A 15,649-nucleotide genomic window follows, 5' to 3' on the forward strand; every position below is an offset into this window, starting at 1 on the left:
CTACTGAATGACAGGCAATTGAACAAGGCCCTGGGTATCCAAAGACAAAAAGCTCACCATTACATTCTAGGTTCAGAAACTATAACTGTCTTTGTATTAATGTATTGTTGATAGTTTCTTTTATTTTCAAATCTTTTCCTGCTTCCTGTAAACCAATAAAAACTAAGTTGTAAGGGATTAATTCTTAAAGTTCTCAGACCAGGATAGCAAAAGGATGTAAAAGAAAAGGATGTAATGAGGGTTAAAACAAGTTAGTGAAGGAATAGGGAAACAATCTCACATGTAACACATAAGAGATTAGAATACCATCCCTAAGCAAATAGAGGAAGAAGGAATGCCTGGAAATGTAAGCTTGGAGGTGAAGGGGGCATTGCAAAGTCTCTCCTGTATGTCCAGATCAAAGATCAGGAAGATACTTTCCAACAGTTTCTGCTGCTTTTTACCATCTCAATGTCAGCAGAAGGTGATCTGTCTCTCTGTCTCTCTCTCTCTGTCTCTCTGTCTGTCTGTCTGTCTGTCTGTCTGTCTCTCTCTCTCTCTCTGTCTCTTTCTCTGCTTGCCTCTGTTTGGTCTTGGCAGGGGACTGGAAATCTGTGCTTTGGGCACATTCACTGTGGCACTCAGTACTGCTTACTCCTTCCGTGTGGAGTTGGGCTCCTGAGTTCCATTCCTCTCCAGTCTCTGTAACTAGCACGTGGTGTATATTGTAGGCATCCCTGCTTAGCCTACTGAGGATGGACCAGTTCAGCTTTCTGCCCCAATGAACTTAGGCACTGGCCAGCACTCCCAGTCATTTGTGGATGAGGAGCTTTCTCTGACTCCTTCTCTATCTCTCCTGACCCCATAATAAAATCTTTCCAAACATGGAAATATATCACAGGAGATTTCAGTCCTGGGAACTTCAATCAGAGAACTCCTGGTTCTCTGGTACTGACTGGTACCTCATGGGAAATGTAGTTGTTTCAATCAGATGGGCCTCAATTACATTATTACATCTCATTCAAAGTCCTCCCCCTTTTGAAATATGACTTCAAATTTCACAGAAATGTTACGAATGAGGTGGTAGTGAGAGACGTATTTGGTGATGGAAGGGGGTAGTATTCCATGATTGGGGAGTGGTAGGAGAGAGAGAGAGAGAGAGAGAGAGAGAGAGAGAGAGAGAGAGAGAGAGAGAGAGAGAGAGAGAGAGAGAGAGGAGAGAAGAGAAGGAGAGAGAGGAGGGAGGAGAGAGAGAAAGAGAGAGAGAGAGAGAGAGAGAGAGGAGAGGAGAGGAGAAGAGAGAGAGAGAGAGGAGAGGAGAGAGAGAGAGAGAGAAAGGAGAGGAGAGAGAGAGAGAAAGGAGAGAAGGAGAGAGAGAGAGAGAGAGAGAGAGAGAGAGAGAGAGAGAGAGAAGGAGAGAGAAGAGAAAGGAGAGGAGAGAGAGAGAAAGGAGAGAAGAGAGAGAGAGAAGAGAGAGAGAGAGAGAGAGAGAGAGAAGAAGAGAGAGAGAGAGAAAGGAGAGGAGAGAGAGAGAGAAAGAGAGAGAGAGAGAGAGAGAGAGAGAGAGAGAGAGAGGATCAAGAATGTGAGAAATTATTGAATTCATTATGAAGACCTCATGAATGTTTAGTGCAACTTTACCACTTGTTTCAAAAGACGGTTTGGCCTATAAGACTATTTTGCTAGTGCATATTTTCAGTAGTTCTTCTTCCTGTTACCAATAACATAGTGAAGCTATATTAGGTACTGTCTTCAATGGTTTTGAACTTCAGTGGTTTTGAAAAATCCAATCTATGTCTCATCTCTGCCTACTGAGAACTTGTTCTTCCTTCTAGGTCAGGTGCCACTTCCTACTCCCGTTTTCCACCCTCCTCCCCACCCCACAACAGCTGGAACTGATCTGTTGAGGGAACTTAAATCCCTCATGGCACTTAATTGATCTCTCCTACTCACTTCATCATTTTTAACCTGTACCATAGTTATATAGATAGAGGAGTAGTCAGTGGATAGAGAGCTGGCCTTGGACCTCAGAACAAGATGAGTTCAAGTCTTCTCCCAGAGAGACACACAGTGAGAAATAGTCTTGGGACCCTGGGCAAGTCACTTAATCTTTTCCTGCCCCAGAAGAGTCACTGACCTGCTGTGATGGAAAGGGTTTCTTCACCTGGAGTTCCCTATGCAGATGAAATGAAAGGTCTGGATTAAAACAATAAAACTGGGAAGACTCAGATATGTAGAGACTCTAACACTGAGAGCCTACTTCATAAGGATCTTGTGAGGAAACCATTTTGTGAACCATAAAATGCTGCAAGAAATGTGAGTGTGTGTGTGTGTGTGTGTGTGTGTGTGTGTGTGTGTGTGTGTGTGTGAAGACTGATGCCATCCCTTTGTAAGTTACTTCTTGGTTACCTTTTCTGGTGGTAAGCCACATTTGGTGGCCACGGCTGTGATGCAAGACTCCATTAACAATCCACCCTGTGGGAAACCGAATCCACGAAAGGCTGTGTTGGAAGCCAAGTTGGTTTTACAGGCCCGGCCCAAGAATCGGAGATTATTAATTTTATAAGCATTTTCCAGTTTTAGTATAAGATATTCTATCACCTAAAGCAAAAGTGATGGTAAAGATTATTAGTCAAAACATTTTTTTCTTTATGATTAATTGCAGACTTGAATTTTGTGAAGGGAATTATGATTTTTCATATTAATTAATGTGATCTGTGTAATGAATATACTAATAGATTAGATTCTCAGAATTGCTTCTTCTAGCTTGTGAGTTAGACTTACAATGCAGCTTGAAAGGATCAATCATACCCTTGACAACACTCTCACAATTACTGGCATTCTTGTGCCTAGGTACCTTAAGTGAAGTGAACCAAAGATTGTAGAACCTCTCCCCATCGCAGAACTCTGGTTCTATGTCTTGCGGGGTGGTCACAACCCCCCAAATTTGAACTAATCAGAGAATTGTTATATTGCGGGATGGTTGTGGGAAACCACTCAGACCCTGGGAAATGATTGTTTGTAATCTACCTTCTCCCCTTTTCCTCCACCTGTGATTTAAGTATATAACCTGTGCTTTTACTTCAGCTTAGGGAGCCTTCCTCACGCTGAAACTGATTAATGAAACTACTACTTGATTACTGGCACTCCCATCTCTGGACCTGCTTTGTGTGGCTCTGAGCATTCTGAGGTTAGAGACTGGCTCTGTAAAAATCCTGTTAACAATTTCTTAGCCATTTGAACTAGGTTGAGAACTTGTGGTTTAATTTGCTGGAGCCAACGGTCTGCTAAAGAAGGATTAATTGCCCTAACAACAACCAATCTAGAATTTTTACATTCCATTTTTTAATCAATGAAGTTGCTCTTTTTTTTTTTTTAAATACTTACCAGTTCAGAGTCATCCAGGGTACACCCTCCATTGATATAACATTCAATGTCCATAGCCTTGATCCTCCCATTGTTCATGAATCCTACCTATGATAAAATGATAGGCATGTCTCCGATCCATTCTGCATTTTACATTAAGGATACAAGCTCCAACACAATCTTACTTTGGGGTGCATTAACCAAAAACAAAATATACTTCTTGGCATGTGGGTATCTGCATAATAAGGAGTTATTAGCTTGTGCTAATAGCCTGTTTCTTGGTTGTTAACTGACAGGGACTCCCTGGATTCACAGAGCTGTATTATTATATGTCAGAGTTGGAGGGGATTATCTAATCCAACTCCCTCATTATACAGATGAGGAAACAAGGGAAGGAAAGTGACCTGGCCAATGTATTTTAACTAGTTAATGGAATAGCTAGGATTAGACCATGTGTTTTCTGACTCTCAGACTTGTGTTTTTCTCCCTCTCTACATTTACTTTGGCTGATTCTTTTTCTTTTAGTATGTCTTTCTCCTTACGTTATAGTCAATGCTACATCTATACCCTTCCCAATATGCTGAAACCCTGACTTTTCTCCCCCAAAACGATAACTAGTCTCTTCTGTAGCTCTTCATACTTCTGTATTTGTGCCATATTTACTGAAAAGTGACAAAACTATAGCTCTTTTTTAAAAATTCCAAAAATCAGACTTTATAATAATGAGTTGGGAGAATTCTTTCTGACTAGTCAAAATTAAGGAAACAACAATATAATAATAAGTATTGAAGTCTTAAAAATAACAATGGCAAAGCAGCCTATTTTACATTTATTAAGTTAATTGTAATATAATGCAAATAAGTTAGTTGTAAAGCCACCTTTCAACTTGGATTTGGAGCCTGGGAGTGGACAGGGCATGGATAAGACAAAAAAAATCTCCTAGCTGTGTTCTTGACATTGGAAAGTAAAGTTGCTGAGAATTTTTCTTTCTTTCTTTCTTTCTTTCTTTCTTTCTTTCTTTCTTTCTTTCTTTCTTTCTTTCTTTCTTTCTTTCTTTCTTTCTTTCTTTCTTTCTTTCTTTCTTTCTTTCTTTCTTTCTTTCTTTCTTTTTTCGTTGCTTTTTAGGCAATTGGGGTTAAGTGACTTGCCCAGGATCACACAGCTAGTAAATGTCAAGTGTTTGGTCTGAGGTCAGATTTGACTTCAGGTCCTCCTGACTTCAGGGCTGGTGCTCTATCCACTGCGCCACCTAGCTGCCCCCAAATTTTTCTTCACATGTGTTTGAGGATAGGAAGATGAATGAACAAGCATAATTCTTTTCTCTATAATGACATGAACCATTATTGTCAGAGGACAATATAATATAAACCTAAACATCCTGAGTTATTGAATATCTTGGCCTTGGGGAATATTATAAAGTAGTGATTAACCACAAATATACAATCTATGTGTTATTTCAAAGGTATTTTTTCAAATAAAGTATACATTTAGAGGAGTGTAGGATAGTGGAGAGAGCACTTTACTGGGACCCCAAGAAACATGGGTTTGATATCTAGCTCTTGCCACTAATCAGCTCTGTCATTTGGGGTTTTGTTTCAACCCCTTGGGCCTCAGTTTCCTCTTCTATAAAATAAGGGAGCTGGATTAGAAGTCCTCTAAAGTCCTTTTCAACTCTAATGGTTTATGATTCTATGTTATTTATTTGTATAGCTCAGACAATGATCAACATTTGACATGGCACAAGCAAAATTTCAGCAAAACATCTTCATAAGAGCATCTTTGTCTAATAGTTGAGTAAAGACAAATGCCACTAAGATGACCAAAAAGTCTTCCAATGATGTCCATCCAACTTGTGGCTTTTCATACACACACACACACACACACACACAGACACACACACACACACACATATTTTTTTCGGGGAGTTTTCTTAATGGGAAAGATATTTTGTGAGGCTCTCAGTGCTACAAGGTAGAAACGCTAGGGGAAGTGACTTTGCCTAGGGTAGCCCAACCATTTTCATGTCATTTACTCTGCCGCTCCCAAATCCTTATAGTTAAGATGCTTTTATATCTAAATGTATGTGCCTTCTTTCAATGTTTTTCACATTTATGAAGAATCACTAATATAAATGCCTTTGTTTATTCTTTTACCTAGTTTCCCCTTCATAATCATTTTTAAAAATTATTTTATTATTAAACAATTTAAAATCCTTCATATAATGGCATCAGGCTTCAAAAAGCATCTTAATTAAATAGCTTAAAATTAGAGAATCTTGGAGTTGGAAGGGACCTTTGAAATCATCCATTCCAACCTCTCCAACCACATCCCTTCCTATCACATCCCTGGGAGATTGTGCTGAAACTTTCCTATACCTGGAATTTACCCCCACTCCCCTCTGTCGACTGTTGATTTTCTCTTTGTCTTTTAAAATTAAGCTGAGGGGCACTAGGTGGCAAAATGGATAGAGTACCGGCCCTGGAGACAGGAGGAACCCGAGTTCAAATCTAGCCTCAGACACTTGACATTTACTAGCTGTGTGACCCTGCAAGTCACTTAACCCCATTGCCTAGTCAAAAAACAAAACAAAACAAAAATTTAAGCTGAAATGCTGCCTCCTTTCCTGATACCGTAGCACCTCTTTCTTTTGCCCTTGTCACTTTCTGCTGCCTATTCTCTGTTTTCTTCCTCATTTACACCCAAGGCTCCAGGGTGTTCATGAAGTGGAGGAGGGTAGATAGGACAAGAAAGGGACTATTACCATGTAATATGGTATATTATAGTTATCTACATTTGTGTCCCATCCCTTGGAAGGATATATGCTCTATGAGAGCAGGGACTGTGTCTTACTTAAACTTCGTCTCTCATCTGATGCCTAGCAGAGTGTTCTGGACAAAGCAGGAATTAAATACAATTTTTTGTTAAATGAAGCGTCTGTCCAGTCCTTACTTGAAGACTTTCAGTGACAGGGAACTCACTACTTCAAGAGAATTATGAGGAAATTGCTTTGGAAGCCACAAAGTGCTATAATTTGTGCTATTATTATCTTATTTTTTGTAAGCTCCAAGTATTAGAAATTTTTTTTTGTTATATGAAGCTAAAATCTCCCTCTCATTAACTTCTAATTATGGTAGTCCCGTCCTGTGGCAAAGCAGAAAACTCTTGAAATAGGCTATAAAGTATATTCATTATGCATTTTAGAAAAGGTCCATGATTTTTTGGACTCTTTCATGGTCTAAGATTGTGATTCGTGTCCGTGATGGTGAGCCTAACTGTTTGGAAACTGTCTTTGGATACTGCTATGTATTCAGGGTATGGACCTAGTTATTAGCACCCATTTTTCATCAAGCAGTGATCAGTGAAAACTTGGAATGAGAGATAACACAATTCTTCTTTTTCCCTGTATCTTATTTTTATAGCAACAGCTGATTTCCTCTATCTTCACATATATATAAATATATCTTATTCTGCAACTAGTTTCTATATTTTATCATATCTGGCTTATATATAGATATCCTACATATAATTTCCAGCTTTTTACATATGCATATCCTATTATTCATACAGTATGCATATTCATACACATTCATTCATATATATATAATGCATATTATACATGTATATGTATATCCTATTATTCCTATTAACCTATGTATGTGCCTAGTTGGTTGACCAGAACAGAGAGGGGAAGATATCTACCCCTCCTACAATTCTAGGGATTATTATTACTACATGTTCTAGACAGAGATCTAACATACTGATATATTAATTATCACGGGGCATGTAGCTCAGAATTGGGGGGCCCTTGGAGACTCACCAGTCACCACTGTAACGAATGTTTTGGACAAGTTCATGCCGCCCTCATAAAGACTTCATCTTCTACTGAGACTATAATGGGCGTAGGCAATAAAGGGAGAGTGGGTGCTCGATCCTAGTCCTTTGGCTTAATAGGCAGGTCATAACCCTGATTGGATGATCTTGCTGCCTATGATAGAGTCAAGAAACCTAGAGCCCAGTGATGGCTATGAGGTTGAAATGTCTTCAAACCCTGTGTATCCTTTCTTGCTTATTATTACTAATGACATGACATCTGTGGCAAGATTCTTAGAAACAGCTTTCTCCCATTCGTTGAAAGAACTTTGCCAACTGAATCAATGTGATGCCAAAATAGTAGGAAATTATAACTCCAAATGTACATAGAAAATGAGAGATGTTAACATCAGGGTCCCCAATACTTACTTTGTATTTTGCAAAAAGTGGATGCCTTCCCCCTTTCGTTAACATATCCTCTCTTCTATCTAAAACAAGCCGAATAGGACGCCCTGTTCTAAAAGAAACAAATACTTATGAATCAGATTTTTTTAATGCCTAGATTATGACGGACTCTTTTTTAGCTTAATTGACTAGAGTGTCCTCCAAAGGAGGCTAAGATCACACATTATTGGGTTTGCTCTATTCAGATGGTTTCTCTCTTACGTATACCATCTCCTTTGATGCTCTTGGCCCTTTCCAAGAGTTTAATTATCACTTCTATGCAGATCACTCCCCAGTCTAGATTCCAGCTCTAAGTTCTCCTCCCAAATTTCTACCTGCCTTCTGATCATCCCTGTGGATGTCTTACTGAAATCTAAAACTCAATACCTCCCTCCTGACTTAGGACCCCCAACCTGCCTCTTCTCCTAATTTCTGTTGTTGCTACCACCTACTCTCTCAGGACTAAGGCTCAGAATTTCAGAGATATCTTTGCTTCAAAGAATCATAGATTTAGGGTTGGGTGGGATCCTGGAGATTGCCTTGTCTCATTGCCTTATTTTGCAGATGGTATAAGTTAGACACAGGGAGGGTAAGTGACCTAGAATCACAGAGTTCTACATAATTTTTTTTTTGTGGTTCAGTCGTTTCAGTTATTGTCTGACTCTTCATGACCCCATTTGGGGTTTTCTTGGCCAAGATACTAGAGTGGTTTGCCATTTCCTTCTCCAGCTCATTTGACAGATAAGGAAACTGAAGCAAATAGGGTTAAGTGACTTGCCTGGGGTCACACTGCTAGTAAGTGTCTGAGGCCAGATTTGAACTCAGGAGGAGTCTTTCTGACTCCAGGCCGGTACCCTCTCCACTGCACCACCTAACTGCCCTTGTACATCATAGGATCACAGATTTCGAGCTAAAAGGGATCTCAGAGACCAACTAGTCCAAGCCCCTTATTTTATAGTTGAGGAAACTGGGGACCAAGGAGTAGGTAGTTTGCCCCAGGTTGCACAGGTAGTGTCAGAGGTAGGATTTGAATCCAATTCCTCTGACTCAATCCACTACCTTTCTGTACCTCACTGAGCCTTTGTTTTCCTCATGTGTGAAATGAGGAAGGTGAACAAATGATGGCTGCTTTCCGTTCTCACATTATATGCCTCTATGCATGTCCTCCTCCTCTGCCCCACCCCCTTGCCCACCAGAGAAACCTCAGGAGTGATTGTTTTATGAGTATCAGTTCGTGGGTGTGTGGGCACATGAGGGGAGGTGCAGAACCAAAAGAAACAGGCGAGATAATTCTGACTAGTGGAAAACATTCATGAAACACCTAGGGAAGAAAAACAATTTAAACATAATCCACTGTAAACAGCCCATAAATGAGGAAGCATTCACAGCAAGGGAGTGACCTTGGCAAATAATCTGGGAAGGCTTCTTGGTCTTGAAGTGACATCTGTCTCCAGGGAAGAAAAAAAGGTCCTCTTTTCCTCCCTTCTCTTTCCCTTACTTGAGTGTATAAGATGAGGAAGGAAAGAGCAGAAAAAAATAGCTTCCTTCTTTCTACTTTAAGGCTGTCTAGAGCCTGGGTGTGTTCCCTCCATCCCCCCTCCTCCCCGCCACTTAAGCTTTTCTCGAGCCTTCTATGATGCCTTTTTCCTTCTGGTCCACACTACAAACTTGGGAAGTAGGTCTTATGATTGCCAGTGGAATAAAGGACAGAAAGTGAAGTAACATGACTTTCCCAAGGACATATAGTCAGTTCATCACCATGTCCTAAAGCATTTCTCAAGCTCCAACTTATTTATCCCTTGCCCCACTTACTTGTTAGCAGCCACAGCAGCAATTGCACCATACACAGCTGGTTTGGAGACCTTTCCCCCAAAGCCTCCACCCACTCGTTTTACGTGGCATGTGATCCTGTTGATGGGGATGTTTAAAGTAGAAGACACTGTTTTCTGTAAAAGTGATAGGTGATTTTGTAACTGTGGGATGTTACACTGTATTTTCTGAAACACAACGTGGACTTCATGAATCCACTGCCAATGATCAGTAAAACAGAAACAAAACAGTGCATTTACTGCATCACTCTCCTTGAGGGTACTTCTGGTTGATCCACCCAGTTGTTTATGCCGCCCCTCAAAATTATTTTGTATTTTCATTGTGTATATTCTATTTTTACTTCGTTGTGTACATTAAACAATACGTCTAGCACAATATTTTTCATGCGGTCATTTAAATGAATGATAAATGGAATTGTGGGGCTCATTTGTGGACATTCCATTCATCTTCCCAGAGCAAACTTTTGGATGGGAAGCTGACATTTTTCAAGAAGGGGAAATTGACTTGGGTGTTGTTAGAGCTGAGGTCTTCTCCTACCCTACTTTTAAGACATAAAGGAAGGAGATAAGAATGAGTCCCCCAAAATTGATGATCAACAAAAGAAGTCACCTCTTCAGTTAAAACGAACACAATATGATACTTAACTAGATATATTACAGCTTTAAAATAACATGAGTAATAGTATTTTAAAAGAGGAACCAATATGATTCACAACTTAACATTACATCAGATTGAGTTCATGTAACAGTATTGCAAATGAACACATCTTTCAAAAAAACAAAGTAAACCAGCAGACTTCCCCTTTTGAAAATTGAGGTGAAGATCTTTATCTTTATCTCTAATCTTTGCTACTCTGGTGATATTCAGTAGTCTGAAATGGGGTTCTTGTAGATAAAATTTACATCATTTGAAAGGCTTATGGCAACTTGGTAAAATAAGGGAAGGGTGAAGGGAGACTGGGAAGATACTGGGTCCCTCACCTGTACGTGGGAAGGATCCTGAGTCGATACAAATATCTCCATCTCTTTGTCCTCAGCTTTTGGTACGACAAGCACTCTTTGTGTTTCCATGTAAAAATGTTCCTGTCCTCCAACATGCATCTCACCTGTTCAATCCCCAAACATAAGAAATCCTTGGTGGGCAGTATGTGGTATGGCCAGGCAGGGGCTACTACTTCCTTGTAAAGGACCTGGGACATTCATTATTGACTTATTTTTATAAACTTTTTATTATTATCGATTATTATTATTATTTTTCCACAGATAATTCACTTCCTGTTTATTTGTAGGTTCTCAGAACAGATGTAGCAGAAGTTGATAATGAATGTCCCTTGTAAAGTGGATCTGGGAATGAACTGTGGGGATTCTGAGGTGTGCGTTGGGGTGGGTGTCTCACTGACTTTACTCTCATATAATTACTGTCTAATATTAGCAGGGGCGGGGAGCCTGAGGCCTCAAGGCCCCATGTAGCCTGCCAGGTCCTTCTGACTAAGCCCAAGTTTTACAGAAGAAATCCTTTTATTAAGGGGATTTGTTCTGTGAACTTGTGGATTCAGTCCAAGGGCCGCACTTGAGGGCCTAGAGGGCCACATGTGGCCTTGAGGCTGCAGGTTCCCCACCCCTGGCTCTAATGCCTCAGGCTCAGGTACTTTGAACCCTAAACTCTAGGTTTTACCATTGGACTTTGCTTCCATCTAAAAAAAAGGTCAGCATAAATTCTCTTCTCTTTGTTTCTCCCAAGAAATAAGTCCAATAACATCACTCCTACAAAGAAATTGGAAGATGAATAAGATGAATTTGATAAGATGCCTTAAGTTCAGATTGGTCTTTCATTCTGATTTTAGCATATATGCCAGTGGAGCAAAGCAAACACAATTGTTAGGATTAAGAAACAAAGAGCCAGATATAACTGAAAAATATGAATATATATCTTGTACATATATACTATACTTATCTGCACGTTGTCTCCCTTAGTAGAATGTGAATTCTTAGAGAACGAGGCAGTGTTTTTGCCTTTCTTTGTATCCCCAGTGCATCCCGTCTCTTAATAAATCCCTTTTTTAAGGCATATTGATAAATTCTTGTTATTGGTAATGATGGTTTAGGGCTGGAAGGGCCCTTAGAGGTCACCTGGTCCAATTCTCTCATTTTAGGAAATGAGAAATCTGAGTCTCAGAAAAGGTGAGTGACTTCCGGAGGTTATACGTGGCTATAAGTGGCACAGTCAGGGCTTTGAATCTAAGTGTTCTGATTTCAAACTCAATTCTCTTTCCAATTGCATTTCCAGGCCAGAGACCCTAAGTTGTTGTTTGTTTGCTTCTGAAAGCAGAGACCAAGGGTCTACCAGTTCTCAGATAGATGCATCGTATGATCAGAGTATTCTCTGCCTTTATGCTATATAAGTTCTAAAATGACTAAATAAGATATATTTTCATTACACAGAATAGCTTACCTTCAATAATCTGATCAGCATTTTCAAATGCCTCCTCCACATTTCCTTGTTCTAGTTTTTTTTCGGAGCACAGGTATGAATTATGCCTTATCGCATCCTGAATGAAGGAAAAAGCAAACAATACAATATAGCTTACTTTGTCTTCCATTAGCACTTTCTTCTGAAGCAAATCACCAGTAACTTCCTGAAATGCTCATTTTAGAAAAGGACTAAAAGGAGCAGGAATGAATTAGAACCACTGGAACAAGCAGAGTACTTATGTTTTGATGAAATATGTAAAGATATGATGGGAGACAGGTATCAACTAGAAAGTACCAAGTTTGTTTCTACTCCACTCTCTGGAGAGAAAGGGAATCCCACCATTTTCCCCATCACTCTTAAATCCTTTCTTCTTTACAAACATTGACATCTCCAAACTGGCCCCTTGTTCTCAGAATATATCTGAGTGACACAAAATATTCAAGGAGGTCACCATGGAGGGATTCATTAATGCATGGCTACAGGCTAGTTGAAACCCATGAGCTTTTGCCCAGCTGATCTGTTGTGAAAACTGGTATGAGGGCCAGGGTCCCCTCATGATCCTTGTCAATAACAATGCCAACCTCTAGATTTGTGCTTCCTTACAAAATTATTTTTAAATTTTTCTTTGTGTCTGTTCTACATTTACTTATTTGCCTTAGTTATCTTATTAGTTAAGTTTTCACGATCTAATTAGAATTGCCTAAGGTAACAGGGGTAGGGGTGGGGGTTCCTGGGGATGAAAGGTAGAGGTCAGATAGTTTTACTAATCCCCAATAGGAACTGGACTCCATCAGGTAAAAGCATTACTGAAGCAGTCAAGACAGCACCCCAGAAATAATCTGGAAGAAAAGTGTAGAGGGGACCTAACATCAGGACACTAGACTGTTTCCTTAGTACCACATCAGAGGGTCTTGGTCATAACAGATGGCAAGTAAGTAGAGCATAGAAGCAGGAGTAACAGTAACTATGGCTGTAGCAACTAGGGATCTCCAGATCTTTCTGGGAACTTTTGCCACCTTCTCCAGACCCCAGGAAGCCTCAAAGAGAGAGAGGGCTGCTTCACATTAGGGTTGTTAGACCCTCTTATTCTCCCAACCCCTCATCTGGCAAATTTGGAAAGTATTCCTCATCGAGGTGCTGAAGGCCTCTCAGGTACTAATAAATTGCTTCCATAAGGACTTATCCTAGAGAAGGCCTCTTTTCATTTGACACTCTGAGTTCATTGTTAGTGACCCACATCTGCAGCTCATAGAGATTCAGGGGGCTTTTACAAAGAGGAAGGGTAGAAAGGATATCCTTTTCCCTCTTATAGATGCTCAAATATAGCCAGGCCTACCTTCCATCGTGATACTTCCTCTAACACCAGCATCAAGCTTACATTTTGATGCTCTTCAATAAGGCTGGGTCCATATTTATCAGCTGCTGGCATCTGTGTACCTTTGTGAGCTCCTAGGCACTGCTGTGCTGCCCCTTTGATACTATCAATTTTAAGGGCTGTCATGTCATTATGTCAATGGGGATTATATTTTTGTGCTGTTCCAGAAGGGAGAAATAAGGCTTGTGAGAGAAAGTTATAGGAAGATAGTTTTCAACTTGATAGGACAAAATTCCTCCCAATTATAGGTGTCCCAGAATGGAGTGGGTTGCCTTGGGAGAGGAGAAATTCTGAGGGACTGGGGGTTTTCAGCTAGAGGAATTGTTGGGGAATGGTGTAGTGGGAATTCTGTAACTAAACTAGATGACTTATAATACAAGATCCATTTTAACTGTGTTATCCTGTGAGCTCTATGAATCTTCTAGAGAGACCCCATTCCTTGAGGGATTTAGCTTGGAAATAATCGTACCTTACTATAAAAACTGTGTCTTTATCAAAAAGGGGAAAAAAAGCTGCTGATCAGTGAAGTTGACTGGGAAACAGCACTGTACAAGATTCCTTGGAAAGGTGAAACAATTGCACAGCTTTGTGGGCAAGAGACTTGAAAAGCTCATTTACCTTCGTGGTGAAAATCACGGGTTCCTGGTCCTGATAAATGATCTTCACTTTCTCTGCTGCCCTCTTTGCATAAACTTCTGACTCAGCAACCACAGCGCAGGTGATATGACCCACACAAAGCACCTGCAGGAAGACCCAGCGTAATGACCAGGTGGAAAGCACTGGCTCATTTTAATTGCTGAACTCACCCTTTCTGGTTCCTTAGATGGGATTGTTTAAGTAATAACAATGATCTAAAATAATTAGAGACTTACAGGATCAAGAACTAGAAGTTACCTTAAAGGTCATCTAGTCCAACCTATCATTTTGCAGATGAGGAAGGTAAGGTCCCCTGCTGAAGGGCACAGAGGTAGCAATCGGTTGCTTCTGATTACTCTTGCTTACTTACTCTCTAGGGCAGGGTGCACGAAGGCCACATGCGGCCTTCTAGGTCCTTGGGGGCGGCCTTTTGACTGAGTCCAAGTTTTACAGAACAAATCCTTTTATTAAGGGGATTTGTTTGGTGAAGTTTGGATTCGGTCAAAGGGCCACGTGTGACCGCAAAGCTGCAGGTTCCCCACCCTTGCTTTAGGGAAAGGCCTTTTTTCACTTGAAGTCCTGGATATATTATTGGTGACCCGCATCGATCTCTCGTAGAGCTTCAAGTGTTTCTTACAAAGGAATCAATAATAAATTGTTAAGCAATGTTTGCAAAAATCCATCCGCCATGCTTGTGTATGTAGAACAGAGGTATCAAAAATGTACCAAGGACACTGTAGAACCAAATTAAAATGTAACTGGGATATATTTAACAAAATAAATCAAAATACAATAGGACATAAATAGCATTAATATGTAATTTTCTAAGTTAATGCATGGCTGCAGGGGTCCTTATAGGGTCCATTTCTTTTTGAATTGAATACCTCTTATGTAGACATATACACATATGGCAAGAACATGTTACAACTACTTGTTAGCCTTTCAGTATGTCTATGGATGTAAAACAATATTACTCTTTTTTTTGGGGGGAGGAGTAATTGGGGTTAAGTGACTTGCCCAGGGTCACACAGCTGGTAAGTGCTGTGTGCTGCCCCAAAACCATATTTTTCAAAAGACATTTTTAGGGGAAAGTTTAGAGAATCTTGTATAGTCCTAGAAATCACTTTAGTGCCTAACATGAGACATAGGACACAGAGAAAGCATAAGTTTCCATGCATGGGACAGCCTGGCAGAAACAATCTACCTTCTTTTTGACCTTGTTACATGGAATAATTTGCAGAGCAGGAAAACATTCTCTGCACTTGCCAGGTAAGTTTTTTAAAATTAAATTTTATTTTTTTCAATAAACAATAATCCATTTTCTCTCTCCCATATCCCTCTTCCATTAAAAAAAAGAAAAGGAAAACAAAACCTTGCAACAAATATACATGGTCAAAGAAAACAAATCCTCACAATGTTCATGTCCAAAAAATACGAGTCCACCCACCTCTCTGTCAGTAGGGGGTTAGCATGATTCATCATTGATGACTGGTACATTTAAAAAATATTTGATGAAAGGAAAAGATCAGCAACGGGCAACTTTCACATAAAATAATCTCTTGGGTTTCCCTGACAGGATGTGGGGAGTCTAAATAAGAGGGAAGTCTCAAACTTTTTCTGTCTTCTGCTGTCTACAATTCTGACTTACATATTGTCTCCACTGAAAATAGTACCTTTTATATATATAGTACTATGTTTTTTTCCAACCTGCTTCCTCCCTCATACCTTATGTTAAGA

The 15,649-nt window shown here is 39.9% G+C and overlaps 1 protein-coding gene across 1 annotated transcript in view; it reads right to left on the reverse strand.

Moving 5' to 3' along the window:
- LOC110197327 (aldehyde oxidase 2-like) overlaps positions 1-15,649 on the reverse strand; it is a 116,462-nt gene that overhangs the window by 48,717 nt on the left and 52,096 nt on the right. The window contains exons 19-25 of the mRNA XM_078147662.1: positions 13,895-14,017; positions 11,881-11,977; positions 10,410-10,534; positions 9,412-9,545; positions 7,585-7,672; positions 3,367-3,453; positions 2,389-2,580 (exon numbers count right to left, since the gene is read on the reverse strand). Of these exons, the coding sequence (XP_078003788.1) occupies positions 2,389-2,580; positions 3,367-3,453; positions 7,585-7,672; positions 9,412-9,545; positions 10,410-10,534; positions 11,881-11,977; positions 13,895-14,017 (846 nt within the window). The remainder of the gene's footprint in view (positions 1-2,388; positions 2,581-3,366; positions 3,454-7,584; positions 7,673-9,411; positions 9,546-10,409; positions 10,535-11,880; positions 11,978-13,894; positions 14,018-15,649) is intronic.

This window comes from Phascolarctos cinereus, unplaced genomic scaffold (assembly GCF_003287225.1).
Source record: "Phascolarctos cinereus isolate Bilbo 61053 unplaced genomic scaffold, phaCin_HiC Scaffold_7;HRSCAF=346, whole genome shotgun sequence".
In the NCBI taxonomy this organism is placed as follows: domain Eukaryota; kingdom Metazoa; phylum Chordata; class Mammalia; order Diprotodontia; family Phascolarctidae; genus Phascolarctos; species Phascolarctos cinereus.